This window comes from Meleagris gallopavo, chromosome 4 (genome assembly GCF_000146605.3).
Source record: "Meleagris gallopavo isolate NT-WF06-2002-E0010 breed Aviagen turkey brand Nicholas breeding stock chromosome 4, Turkey_5.1, whole genome shotgun sequence".
NCBI classification, from domain to species: Eukaryota; Metazoa; Chordata; class Aves; order Galliformes; family Phasianidae; genus Meleagris; species Meleagris gallopavo.
In genome coordinates this window covers 10037131-10051887 of record NC_015014.2, presented here as the reverse complement: position 1 = coordinate 10051887, position 14757 = coordinate 10037131, and the positions used below count along the sequence as shown (strand labels likewise).

General features: G+C 36.6%; 1 protein-coding gene across 3 annotated transcripts in view; it reads right to left on the bottom strand.

Moving 5' to 3' along the window:
* Positions 1-49: 49 nt before the first annotated feature.
* Positions 50-14757, bottom strand: part of USP38 (ubiquitin specific peptidase 38) — a 20413-nt gene continuing 5705 nt past the window's right edge. For 2 of the 3 annotated variants that reach the window (XM_010709516.2, XM_010709517.3), the window contains exons 3-10: positions 12803-12932; positions 12449-12550; positions 9562-9720; positions 8460-8653; positions 7707-7800; positions 6788-6894; positions 4429-5770; positions 50-2596 (exon numbers count right to left, since the gene is read on the bottom strand). In XM_010709516.2, coding sequence (XP_010707818.1) covers positions 2435-2596; positions 4429-5770; positions 6788-6894; positions 7707-7800; positions 8460-8653; positions 9562-9720; positions 12449-12550; positions 12803-12932 — 2290 coding nt within the window. In that variant the 3' untranslated portion in view covers positions 50-2434. Of the gene's footprint in view, positions 2597-4428; positions 5771-6787; positions 6895-7706; positions 7801-8459; positions 8654-9561; positions 9721-12448; positions 12551-12802; positions 12933-14757 lie in introns of those variants that run through there. The other variant, XM_019614495.2, reaches the window with a different exon arrangement.

Sequence of the window (14757 nt, the reverse complement as noted above, 5' to 3'; positions counted from 1 at the left end):
ACGCCGTTACCATAAACAATGAAAAAGGTGTACAATTTGAAGCAAGAAATACTTCTCCACTTCCACTAGCTTTATTGAAGCCCTCCACATTAAGTATCAATCTGCCTTTGAGGGCTGTCAAGTCAGAAGGCAGACTTGTAAGAAGACATGTTAAGTTCAAAAACCTAAGCTGTACAATCCGAAGTAATTGCATCAACAGGACAAAGGAAAAACCTTCAAATACTTCCAGTTTTAAACTGTGGCAAGTTACCAAATTTAGTATTTAATTTATAATAGGCAAATTAGAGTGTAGAAAGCTTTCTAAGAGATCATGAAACACATATACAACAGGAATACAAAAATCATACCACACATTTTTTAGGTAGGCTACTTTTACTGGAGAGCATGAAAAACAAAACCAACCTTTACAAAAGCCTGATTTCATATAGAATAAAAACATCTGCTCCTGCCTTTAATTTTAGTGTTTTAAAATCAATAGTTAATTCATACGGAGACACAAAACATTCCCACTGTAACACAAATTAACAGCTTTTTAGTGTGTCCTTCCCACAATTTGGTTAAAAAAAACCAACCAAACAAAGCAGATTAACCTTAAAACTGGAGTAAAGTCGGAGAGAATTTGAAAAGGAAATAAAAAACCTCTTAGACTGAAAACTACCAAGTTTAAAGGTGGAGTGGGCTTCAAGAAAACTTCACTCAAGCAAGCTAAATGAGAATATTCCTCACATTGGTTTCATAACACTTCCCATTTCACAACTGAACCCACCAATACAACTGAGATAGCTGAGGTACAACAGTCAAAACAGAGCATAAAACCCATTTAATGAAAATGAAGGTGAACTGCTTTCTTGAACAGCAACATATGAACCTATAGCAGAGCAAGTAACAATTTTAGTGACAACATAAAAATAGTTCGCAAGCTAGGATACCTTACTATGGACTAAATCCATTTATTCAGCACTATAAGGACAAAATTAAACTTAGCTTTTAAAAGGCATTTTCTGAAAAAAAAATTGTACAGTTAAACTACCACCTGCCAGGTTTGCATGCTTTTTAAGGATGCACTTTTCACTTAGTAGAATATAAAAAACAGCAAAACAGTGCAGAATTTTCTAAAAAATATTTTAAATAAATTTACACTTCAGTATAAGATTATTCAAGTTAAGAATCAATCACCACATTTAGTGTAACTCATTTACTTCCGTTATCCTCATTGCACATCAAAAACAGTTTCTAATTCTGTCGAGACTAGAAAAGTGGTTTCCTTGACCTATGCTGGCCCAACAAGCCAGTAGAGATCGCTCCACAGATGTCATTTTGGTCTTCTGCAGACAATTAAAACCTGAACTCATCAACTACTTCTCATTAAAAAATTATAACAAAAAAAACCAAAAAAACAGAAGGCAAAATTTAGAAGGACTCTTATAAGCACAGATCCTCAGCAAGGATCCATTCAGGTAGCCTTCCTATGATTTCACAGGTATAGTTCAAAATTTATGACTGTCCTCTTTAACCAATGCACCCATGAAAATAATAACTCTCTAGGTATATTCCTCTGATTCAAAAATAATGGACAAACTTACTGCATTTTAAGCTTTTACTTCTGGAAACCAAATAGATTTCTAAAAACACTTGATTCCTAACACTGACAAGCAAAATTGACCACCACCACCTTCTTCCTTTTCTGCAGTCTCAGAAAGCTTGTTTTAAGTTACAGTACTGCAAGGCACATACAGAAACTCTTCCTTTCAAATACATAGCATATATATTCCCTGAAATAATTTTAAAACTCTCAAAACAATAAAAAATGCTACAAAGTTAGTAACTTCTATTTAAAAACATTGTTCCCACAGAACATGCACTTTTGTGGAAAATAGCTTTGCAAATATTTATATTTTTCTTCTTTACACTCATACTGTAAATATATTGAATATTTTTAAAACTACTGTATCAATTCACATTAAGTTATTGCCTTCATTATATGATTGCATCAACTCCAGAAATTATAAAGTTAACAGATTTGTTAATAAGGTGGAATGGGAGACTATGCATGTAGTTTAACCCATCTGAAAGGACTTGCACATACAACAACGCCAGCAGAGTCAAAATGAACTTGCTATCATAAGGTCTGTGGAAAATGATGTAAATGCATTTGTTTAATGCAGAGGTGTTAGAACCTACTTAAAAATCTCAATTTTCTGTCTTTCGGGAAAGCATATCTTACTATAAAAGCAATTGAATTTTTAAGAGGTAGTTTTTTTTTTTTCCATTATGCGCTTATTTATTTCAAATAAAACATAAGCAAGAAAGCCTCAACATTTGCTTTTAAACATGGATGAAGTCTCAAAACTTCGTACAATAAGTTCAACATTTTAACTGTCCTCAGTGGTACCGGGCTGCTTTAGAACCAGTGTATTCCAGGTCATCTGCCTAGTCAAAAGACTAATCTACCAACAGTACTGAATCCACCCCCTCCTCCTCCACCTGCTGGTCCACAACTTCCCGGGGGATCGTTGTCATCAAATCCATTGGGGCGGAAAGAGCACGAGGCTGAGGCAGCTTGAAGTGCTTGCGTTCGAGCACTAAGCTCTTGCTCCTGAAATCAAAGCAAAAAAATATATATATATTCTATTTAAGACACCCTCGTTCTTGCTTGCCAACCGGAAATCAAAGAATATTTAATCAAAGTTAATTATTTAAAACCCACGTTTTAGTTCCACTGAGTCAACTACATACAAGTGTAGCACACAAGAAAAAAACACAATAAAGATAAACAAGTATTTAGTTTTACATTCAGTGTAGACTTCTTACTTTCGAGTTACTGTGATGCTAACCTTCCACTAACATCAGTGTGCAGTATTCTCTCATGCTCTAAAGATAATATCAGTTGGATTCTGGAAAACTTGTGGAGGTACCTACATGAGCAGCAGAGGTAAGAAAAGAGCTTCCTGACACCTTTATTAATCAGGTGATAGGCTTCTAAGAATCTAAAAACTGGATGAGCAAAGGCTCTTTCCCCAGTGATATTACACACTCGTTTTTCACTCCAACTAGTTTCACATACTTTGCAGTAGTTTGTCTTTAGCATCCCTTCCTGAAATTGGCTAAGAGCTTCAAAAGTTAAGCGAGGCAAGATAGAGGTAGGATTCTGGAAAACTGACATGTCAGCAAAAGCTTAATTTAGGAAACAATAAAAGTGTTTAGGCGCTAAGAATCAGACTGACAGAACTTCATGTGACAACTGGCCATAACACACTACCCCTTAAGGCAATGAGAGAAAATATTAACAGGGTTTTCATAATTACACTGGTCACCTTGAGTTTTTACTTCGCTTCTCCACCTCCCGGTGAAAGCAAGGAACAGCACCAAGAACCTCAAAGACTTGTTATACTACTGTGAAAGCACTAGGCTTACATTTCTCCATGCACTTTCATAGGTGCTAAAGATATTTAAGCATTGAGTTGGAAATGTTACTATGAATGCATTCATACATCAATGGAAGTAGTCAACTCTGAAAAACTTCACGTGATTTGGAACTGAAGCTGAAGAAGCCATGTTATCTTATGCTACCCTATGCAGCCAAGAGAAGTATAAAAAAAAATAGGACAGATACTTCAACTACTGAGAAAACAGCAGCAAAGCTGCTCTCTTTTTGTCAAATACTTGCAGCTATTCTAAAGGAACTTCACACTGAGGTTTCACCCTTAGTTCTCACTTTGAACTTTACTACTTGTAATTTGAATAGGTCTTCAGCTCATACAGGAGCAGCTTAATGAATCAAACACCAAACAAGAGAACGGTTTTACTGTTACACAGCCTAAACAGTGTAGTCTGTTTTGAGCACTGCTACATTTTACTATTGAAGACAGCATTTTACTAATTTTTTTTTAAACAACCTTACGAGATGACTACAAGGTAGAGCTCTCAGGACAGAAAAGCAAAGCAAACCAAAAGCAGAATCCAGTTACTAACAAGTAGTCTTCACTTTAAATGTCACTTTAAGGTGACAACATTTGTAAAATCACAGTTGTATAAATTCAGTGTCTCTTCAAGTGAAAACGCTTGTAAAAACACTAAGTTTTTTTATATACTTCTACCTATTTTATTAATTTGTTAGAGGCAATGAATATCAGTAGCTTGAAAAGCTTTTCCTGCACAGAATTACAAGAACCAAAAGGACCAGCACAAACACCTTCATTAAAAATTGTTTCAACTAAAATGCGCCAGACTTTTTACCTCATGCTATCCATCTAATGGTGACAGCTCATTAACTTACTAAGACCAGAATCAACACAGAAGCCAAACTCGTCATTTACTAGGTTAATATACTAGAATACTCAGAAGCTACCTTTTCACCCCTCACCCCCTTATAAACTGTTTCTTGTAAGTCTTAAGGAGACTATTCTTCACATATTACCTTAATCTTACCTGCAAGTATAGTTTGTTATCTTTTGTAATCGCATCCATGAGGTCTTTTTGTAGGGGAGGGTCTCCATTCACCCAGAGTCCATTTGCTGAATTTGTGTTGTAGCCACAGGTACTATTTTGTTTTTTGTAAATCAGAACATAAGCAGTGTCCTTTGGAAACCTACTGGTAATTTTCTGGACTGACTGAAATGAGGTAAATGTCACTCTGCTATCATTGAATAAAAACCATTCTTTCGGCATCTCAGTGTCCAGCTCATTTTCTATAACAGTACAGGGACTCTCCTCTGCTAACAATTTATTCTGAGGAGAAATTAAAGAAAAAGCTTTAGACTGGTGACACTGTCCTGAAGAACCCGAACCAGTCACATTTCTAGCATATGAATAGTAATGTCCACTTTCAGAGGATACACCAGAGTGCACCACCACAGAACTTAGCACATAGGGCACCAGCTGTGGGCAGGACACTTCATCAGCACCTGAGGGCTTTAACTTTTTAGCAAGATTTTCTCCAATATCAGAAATCTCAACATCAACAGACCAACTTCCTGAAACCACAGCTAGAGGGGATGTCGCTCTTTTGACTGGCAGTTCCAAAAGAAGTGGCAGAGAAACGCTGTCCAAGATTTTACGTCTTACATGACACTTTGGATCGTATGAAAATCTCAGAAGAGTGAGAATGAGGTATTCAGGTTCCTCAACGATTTGCATAGTTTTCTCAGCATTTTGTAGAGAGGCACACTTCTCACAATAATACTTATTGTCTCCACTAAGGATCTCAGGTGCCAGAAAATAATTCAATAAGTCCGTTACCGATGGGGTGCTTTTCCCTACTAATGCAGAAGAAACATCCCTATTATCTTGATCCTTGTTAAATTCAGATTTTGTCTCAGAGTTTGGCTCAGCAGAAAAATCCTTAAGGATTCCTTCATTTGTAAGTGCGTTGCATCCACTGTTTATTTCCAATCTACTGAGAGGTGTTTCTCCAGCAGAACTTGCTGAAATAGTAGTTTGCACCACAGAGCTGTCTTTCATTTCTGCATGTTCCACACATTTCACACTAGCGCTTTCCAAGGACGTCGGAGGACAGAAAGCCAAAGAGAGATCTGTAAAAGCTTCCTCCTTTTGAGATGTGCTTTTGCAGTTCAAACAGCATATAGTAGTCTTCAGTTTTCCTCCAAACATTCTCTCTATGAGAGTTCTTTCTTCACTCCCCTTACAAAGTGCTTCGGCAAATACCTGTGCTTTATGGATAGTTTCTTGTGCCTGGGACTCTTCATTCCTCCTACTTTCAGCAGCCTTTGCTGAAGACAACGCTTTCAAAGTTTTCTCTTCTTCATGCAGCCTGAAGACAAAAAGAGATCTGAGTAGCTACACTGTTCTCCCCAAAAATATTGCTGCACCACTCAAGATTTTTTTTTCAGTTACACTTAAAATTAGACTGTTAAACAGATAGAAACATCTTACATTAAAAAACAATTTTATTGGTTATATAATCAAGCTTAACTATACAGTTCAGTACTATCCAACAATATATATAAAGTCAAAGCATAAAGGCATTTCATGCAAATTCCATTATATCTAACACAATAAATATACTGTGTGAACCAGCAAGTATTTAGAAGTCTAACAATCAATTTTTATTAACCGTTACTTTAAGAAATCAGTTCCCCATTTGCCTGGTTCCTTATGTCAAATTTTGTAAGAAAAAAAGTAGCTGTTTAAGTAGTGCTATATTATTTCTGAGGAGAAGGTCTGGATTGTGCAGCTAAGAAAGTTACAAACTATAGCAAAAGAAATCCAAGACAGGGAAAAAAAGGACACTTGCACAACTGAGTTTAATTCAGTCTCAGTAAAAATATCAGCAAGTCAAAATTAACAAGTTACTAATATATTCTGTGTTTTTTGTTTTGTTTTGTTTTACCTGTCATTAATTTACTTAAACTATTAAGACACATACGTATCTTCCTAACTTATCTGACCCATATGAATTATAGCTGTATACACTAACATGAAATTTCAGACAAATGACTGAACAGCTTTCAGCAACCACAGAAGCTTTAAGATGGGATCGCAGCTAACGTAACTAACACCCAAGTTTAGGATTTTTAGAACAAAAACATAATCACCAATCTAACCTGCTTTCAATGACATGGAGACAAGGCTGTATTCAGACTTAACCATGGACTAAACACACAAAGGTTTCACAGATCATACACCTATCACAAAATTGGAGACAGTCAGGAAATGAACCCAGAACTCCCAATGTTCACTCACACAAAAGAGCTCTTCGATGACTGCACCTAATGTCAACTTCACCATTCTATGAGAGGGTTTCCAGCCATTAATGACATAACTATACCTGTTGAGCAGGAACCGGAGATATTCTGAGCAATCCTGTTGTGATTGAGGGGTGAACCATGGTGGTCTGGAAGCCTCAAGGAAAATTCTAGGAGCGTACGCCTCCCTCTGTTAGCACAGAAGTGTTATGTAGGAATTACTTAATGATTATTTGCATATTGACAGCTGGACTGGTTTACATTATTCTAAAGGAATTGTAGCATGGTACATCTACATACAGACTGTTTCTGTATCACAATCGTGAGGATAAAGAATAGTATTGGTTCATTAATTTTGTAACAATTTTCTCTAGTACAAAGATAAAAGTAGTGGATCCTGTAAGCAAACAGTAAGTGTGTAGCTAGCATAAGCCGGATATTATGCCTAAAAACAAGTTGTTATTCTTGCTGGAAAACTTAAAAACAGAACACAGCATTTATTTTTTCGCAAGAATACCAGTAACTCGTTAATATCAGATTAATATTTAAGGTGACCTATCCTCATTTTCACAGGGAGTTTGCTGGTATTAACCATAGAGTATCTTTCATCTTTCTAATACTAGTAAAATATTTTGTTTGGAAATAAACCTTAATAAATGAAGCAACTCGAAATACAATAGAATTTCAAGCAGAAATCACTTTAGAAGGTGACAGCTTATTCTATGAAGTTGCATAAAATCAACTGGTATATCACATCAGGTCTTGTTGGGATTTTTTTTATTTTGCCTTCTGAAAAAAAACCTTCTACAGCCCGCAGTGTCCCACTTATGAAATAGATTTCTCTAATTCCATCATGACCTGAACATTTGGAGGCAGACTCAGTCCCTACAAATCTACATTTTTTAATATATTCAAGAGTATGCTTATGGCATCACATTTGTTCTTAAGTTCTAGCACACAAACCTAAGCTTAAGAAAAAGAGCAAATGCAAAATTCACCTACCTGGGTATGGGCCAAAAATGCAAAAAGATGCTGTAATTTTCTCATCAATGAATTACAACCATTTAGATTCAGAGATAAAACATGTCTTCTGAAACTGAAAGAAGAGGCAGACAGTTGCCCTAATAGATTTATAGCAATAATGCAGTCAAAATTCCAGCTCAAATTACTTCAGTTTCAAAGAAGGTAAAACATGCAACACTTTCCCTCAATTCCTGGACTATGCTCTATTGCAGAAATGCAAAACAATTGTACAGTAGGAACTTATCACTAAAAAGTTCTTATGAATATTCAAATGTTTAGAAATTAACATTTTTTTACCAATGCTTCTAGATTATAACAAAAAGATAATCCTGAAATTTTTACAATATTAAAGGGAACAAAGAAAAAAATGACTTATCTAGAATCAGGAAGTCAGATATATCACTCTCATTTTAGATACTGAAGAAATAGTATTTCTGTTAACTCTGACTCAGTCTATCATAATTTCAATGCACATATCTTTTAGACAATGGGCAGAAAGGGTCAGGATTTTTAACAGCTAAAACTGCAGTTCCACAGAGTTGGATTTTAACAAAGCAGTCAGTAATTACCGTGCAGAGAAATACTCACTCAGCCCTGGGTAGCTGAGTAACCCAGGGCATGTTTATATTCTATGTAAAGCAAGACAATCTCAATAGTTAACCAGCAGTAGTTAACAAGAATAGTGCTATAGTTAACCAGCTCTCGTGGAAAGAGCTGGTAAAAAGGACTTACTCAGTAGCCATGTAAAGTGCCTGAATAATGCTGTTCATGTAGCAGGTATTCCCTAGGTTAATCAGGCCCGTCTTTCCAGTTTCAGATTTTCCAGGAAGTCTAGATAAACAAGATGGCAAAGAATTGGATTGAGAAGTCCAGGCACTCTGACTGAGAATCAGCTTCATTTTTTCTTCGCTGGGCTTGGGCATATCCTACAAGAGAAACATGAACAAAATAGGTGTTTATACTTGCTTTTATACTAGTTATTGACACCCAGCAGTCTTCTACGTTTTCCCTTGCCCCCCTTCTATCCTTGAGGTTCTTGCTAGCCCAGGAAACATGTTACAATTGCCTTTTGAGAATACTTAGAGCACAAATATCTATAGCCAGTCAAAAGCTAATGCCATGTACTATGGCAAAAAAAAAACAAACCACAACAAGCACAAAAACAAGCAACCAAGAAACCCAAAACAATCCTCAAGGCTTGGTTTTGTTTTGTCACCTCCCAAATGACACGAATTAGGGGGTGGGTAGATACCTTTGATCAGCTTACTCAGGCAATCCCTTTTGCCCCCAAAACATCTCCTCAAATTCTATGAAGAACCTAAATATCCTTATTCTGCTGGAGACAGAATCCTGCTCTGTCAAATCAAAGTGTAAGAATGAAAAGAAAAAAAAAAAAGTAAAAACACTAAGTATACAAGAGGCTTCTTAAACATTCAAGGTGTTAAAATCAGGCAATGATAACCAAGATATTGTTTCCTACTTTTTTTGTTTGTTTGTTTTAGATGTTTGTTAAGAAAATGTGCATTATATAATGAAATTTGAGAGCTGCTCTGTAAGTAATGTCTCCCATTTTATTATGTTGGCCCAAGATGTGGAAAGCAGATTATATAACTTCGCTGATTTCACACTTTTCTGAAAGGCTGTTATAATTGCCTTTTGGACACTCAGGACAACTTCTATTTTGCTTTGCTTTTGAATATTTCAAGCAGTTAGAATTACCATTAAATTATGCAGTTAATTCTTTCCTCAAAGGATATTCTACAGAGGCTAGATCATAGCCTTCACATTTGAGATAACAAAACAGCAACATCTCATCTTTGGATCCTTACTGTACCTTAAAAACTTCCAGAATGGGTTCATAGAGCTCTGGAAAACCTGAATAATGATACATCATACAATGTATCAACTCAGCCAACTGCATCAAGAACGCTGCACTGGAAGGCAAGCCATCACTTTTGAAGGAGTGAACCAAGCTGACCACATGTGGAACAATCTAAATGGGAAATGAACAAAAGAAAAGTGTTTAAAAGCAATTCCATTTTCTGATTTTGTTCTACGAACAGTATTGTTTTGCACATAGCAGGGAAGGTTTTGTTCTCACGTAAAAAAGTGACTGAGAAACAACAAAAATATATGCATTATTCTCTTAAAAAAGCACAGTTTAGTATTTAATGCTCTCCTCAGCTCATAAACCAAGTTCTGGAACTTCATGAACTCAGAAAACACACGTTCAGTTTTCCCATCAGTCATGCATCCATAGTACTCATCTTATTAACCCATCTCAGAACTGTGGACCTGTTGGAGTGTGTCCAGAGGAGAGCTACAAACATGGATGCAGGGGATGGAACACCTCCCCTATGAAGACAGGTTGAGAGCGCGGGGGCTGCTCAGACTGGAGGAGACAAGGCTCAAGAAAGACCTAACAGTGGCCTTTCAGTATCTAAAGTAGGGCTGTAAGAAAGAAGGGGACAGACTCTTTACAAGGGAATGGTTTCAAACTAAAAGGAGATTTAGAATGCATATAAGGAAGCAGGTTTGTTTTTTGTTTGTTTTTAGAACAGGGACGGTAAGGCATTGTAACAGGTTGCCCACAGATGTGGTGAAACACCAGTCCTTTACATACATTCAAGGTCAGGATTCTGAGCAGCCTCATGTAGCTGTAGGTGTCCCTGTACACTGCAGGGCAGTTGGACTAGATAACCTTTAAGTGGCTCCAACCATGATATGATTCTGTGATTAATGACACTACAACAGCAACCATTTCACTTCTGTGCTGCCACTAACAGCTGTATATCCTGCTCTAATTTCATAGATGGAGTTAAAAAAACCCGCTCAATTTTTCTTTAACTGACTCTAATACTTGCAATCCCAAGCAAAAGCATACATGTATTCTATTGCAATTAAGATAGAAGTCGGTTTGTAGCTCCACCTAGCGTCAGAGCCAAGACAGCAGTACCAACACAAGCTTATGAAGTCTGCCATCAGTGCCGCCTATTAGCACATGAGTTCCAATACACTGCTGCTGAAAATGGCATGTAAAACAAATATTTACTCACTTCTCTCATCTTCAATGCTGTTCTGTCTCCATTTTTAAATGAGACTTTCTTTAAATTATTTTTTACACTTAAGACTCAACTTAAGAAAACACCAAGTAGAAAGTTATCTCAGTAGCAGCTTCTCAGAGTGAACTAAACTATTTTAGAAGTCTTTTGACTTCCACCGGATTCTCTGCAGAACAAAAGGATAGAACTATTTCTCACCACAAACAAGTTACAAACTGTTTGGCAGTAAAGACAAGAAACATACAGAAAACTGTATAAAATAATCATATTCTTACAAGTACACTAATTACAAGAATTAATTACAAGAATTAATCTGATGTTCTGGCATCAGAACCAAGGGCCAAGGACAAAATATTCATTACTTCTTTTGCAAATACCAGTTGTTCTTTAAGTATAAATATTCTTTTTTTATCTTAGAAGCAGACCCTAGTTGCTGTAAAAAAAAAAAGATACCTACTGTTTTAAAGTGACAACACTAAGATTAACTGTTCAACCAACTACAGAATGAGAAGCTCCAATTAAAAATTTATTACTTGACAGAAATGAGAAACTGTCTTCCAAAATGCTATTTGCAAACATTAGATGTACAATACAGGAATTTTGCATTAAGCACATAGGAAGAGTAGAGAACAGAAGCCCACATCTGTATAACCTACAATCAAAATCTTGGTTACAGCAAGCTGCGTAATAGTCAAAGTTGAACTCTAAATATATGCAAAATTATCATTTTTGGCTGAGGTGGAATCAAAGTTTCATACTTCAGAATAATCTGTAATTAAGTCGCACATTGTGAGCACAAAACAACATTTTTCTTCTATTAAAAAAATGCATGTAAGGATCAAGCATTGGGATGGAAAATATTAAGTTAGATACACTGCAAAACAAATTCAGCAGCTTTTATTGAAGTCTTTATTTAACCAGTATTTTATAATAAATGATCTGTATGTAAAACAAGTAGCTCAAGTGCAGGAAAACATGACAGGATACTGAATGATTGTATATTGTAAAAACAATTGTTTAATATTAAAAGAAAATGGTAATGGCTAACTCTGGAAAACATGTATGCTATTTTGCCAAAGCATTACATTGTAGAAGTTTTCCCGGTTAAAAGAAAAACACATTCCTAGAGTAAGTCTTCTGTCCACCTCATATTTTACATTCCTTGGAAGAACAGAAAAGTTAACAAAAATATAAGATATTTATATTTTGAGCATGCTCAAAGCAACTTGCTTATTTCATCTGTTTTGCATCCTAGGTCAGGATTAGGGCAGGGGAGGGAACAGAGAGAAGCTTAAGACTGGTCATTAAAAAATACCGTAACAGACTTAAGACAATTACTCTGACTAACTTATGCAACACATTTGGGATTGCTTCAAGCCTAGGAGCCTTGTAGACAGCTTAAAAAAAACAAACAACACCTGCATGCCAGGATGTTGTTATGATTGAGTCTCAGAGAGCCATCTCTCACTTAAAAACAACTTCAAGCTAGGCACTGACTTTGAGGAAAAAGTGAATGTGTTACACATCCTGCTGAACAAATGCAGTCAGTCACTCAGAGCTTAAATCGAAGTCCCTAAATTCTATTTCTTTTTACATACAATTTAAAAATCCCACGTGAAATATATTTCATAGAACTGAACCATTTCTTCAGGAACTTACCAAATGAAAAGCTTCTGGAGAATGCTGGAAGCTAAGTAACATATGAGAAAGAACAGCAAGGGCACCAGGTCTTACTAAAGGGAACCAAAGTCGGTTAAAGACCTAAAAAAACCAAAACAAACAACACTTTTAGTGAATTTAGAAAGTAAGATATTAATTGAATTGTAAACAGATTTCCAAACTGACAACCATTTGAAACAAAGAAACATTACATGTAACTGAAAGCTATTTTACATCATCTATGCAGGACAACAACACCATAGGCTCTAACGTAAAAAAAAAAAAAAGCATGCAGTTGCATAGCTGTTAAAAAATCCTTTTCCTCGCCTTTACTTTTATTCTTTTCCAACATACCAGTTCAATCTTCATCAGAGTGACATCAATAAGGATAGTAAATTTCTGGACTGCAGCTAGTCCTTTCAGCAGTGCAATCACCCACGTTTCCACATGCTGAGCCAGAGGCCAAGACAACCAGTCAATCATTCTGAAAGATAAGGAAAAACTGTTAATGAAACAAAACCGAAGTATTTAGTATAGAACTAAAAGGTTCTATACACACAGAGATACATAACAGGTAATGAAATAATGAAAAAATACACAAGCAAATGAAATGAAGTACTGTGTAGTCTTTGTATTCAAGATGTAGCCAGCTTTTACATACCTTAAGACAAGATTCATTTTATGGCAAAAAACTTAGAACTAAAGATGAAAAAGTGTCATTAATTGGAAATATTCCCTCCTATAGAATTTACCACAGTTAAGACCAAAACTGACTTGTTTAAAAAGACTAAACTAACTAGTTTAAAAAGACACAGTATGTTAAAACAATTTTTTTTTTCCCCCAGCAAGACTGTGGCACCTCCATCTCTACAGAAAGCTCTTAACTCAACTGGGCAACACCGCGAACAATGAGATCCAACTTCAGTGCTTAGCCTCATTTGGAACAGGACTGCTCTGGACAATATCCAAAGGATGCTTTCAGTCTACAGAATGCTACAGTTGTGTTCTATAATTCTATGGAAAGGGGAAGTTAGAAGTAGATTTACTGTCTTCTGAAAAAGATCCTCAAAGATTAATTTCTTACAAGTTTAAGTTCTGAACAGATGACAAGTAACCAGTCTAACAGTTGGTATGATTATGAACAGGCTCAGTTAGCAGGCTTCTACCCCACTTAATAGAATGAGAAAAGTACTAAAAGGATGCTATACGAATGCATCTTGCCACACACCAGACTCACAGAGCTTTTACATATAGTCAAATATGTTCTGCCATCACCAGCCAAGAGGAACATGGAGAATCTAACTGCTTTAAGCAGTCGCTTTTCCATGTACACACAACTGTAAGAGAAAGCTACTATCACACAACTTCATAATGTCACTCAAACACCAGGTAATCTATCAGTACTATGTGGTGAGGGAACACAAGCTGCTATTTTTTTCTGAAGAAGAAAAGACAAGTTTCAGAGTGAAACATGACATAAAAGCTTTGGAAGAGAATTCATCTGTACAAGCCATCTGAAAATCATCAGCTGCACATGCCACATGGCTTGTGATGTTTAATCTGAAAAAAACCAATAAACAAGTCCTACACTCATCTTGGAGAATAAAGAGTTCCAATCAGTCTGAAAAGAAAGTTTCAGAGCTCAGCTTCAAAGTTAAAGAAGTGAGTTTAGCAAGACCAGACACGAATTGTGGGCATGCTGTTTTATCATAAAAATAAAGCCAAAAAATGCTAGAATTTACAAGTAGTTGGTAATTTGCAACTGAGAAGTGTATAGTACATATATATTCTAAATTTTGTCTTGCAATTACAATCACAGAATCACAGAATTGTAGGGGTTGGAAGGGACCTCTAGAGATCATCGAGACCAACCCCCCTGCCAAAGCAGGTTCCCTACACCAGGTCGCACAGGTAGGCGTCCAGGCGAGACTTGAATATCTCCAGAGAAGGAGACTCCACAACCTCCCTGGGCAGCCTGTTCCAGTGCTCCGTCACCCTCACCGTGAAGAAGTTCTTACGCACATTCGTGCGAAACTTCCTGTGCTGCAGCTTATGCCCGTTTCCCCTCGTCCTGTCTCCACGTACCACTGAAAAGAGACTGGCCTCACCGCTATGGCCGCCACACCTCAGATATTTATAAACCTGGATCAGGTCCCCTCTCAGTCGTCTTTTCTCAAGGCTAAACAGACCCAGTTCACTTAGCCTTTCTTCATAGGGGAGATGCTCCAGGCCCTTCACCATCTTTGTGGCCCTCCGCTGGACTCTTTCCAAGAGATCCCTGTCTTTTTTGTACCGGGGAGCCCAGAACT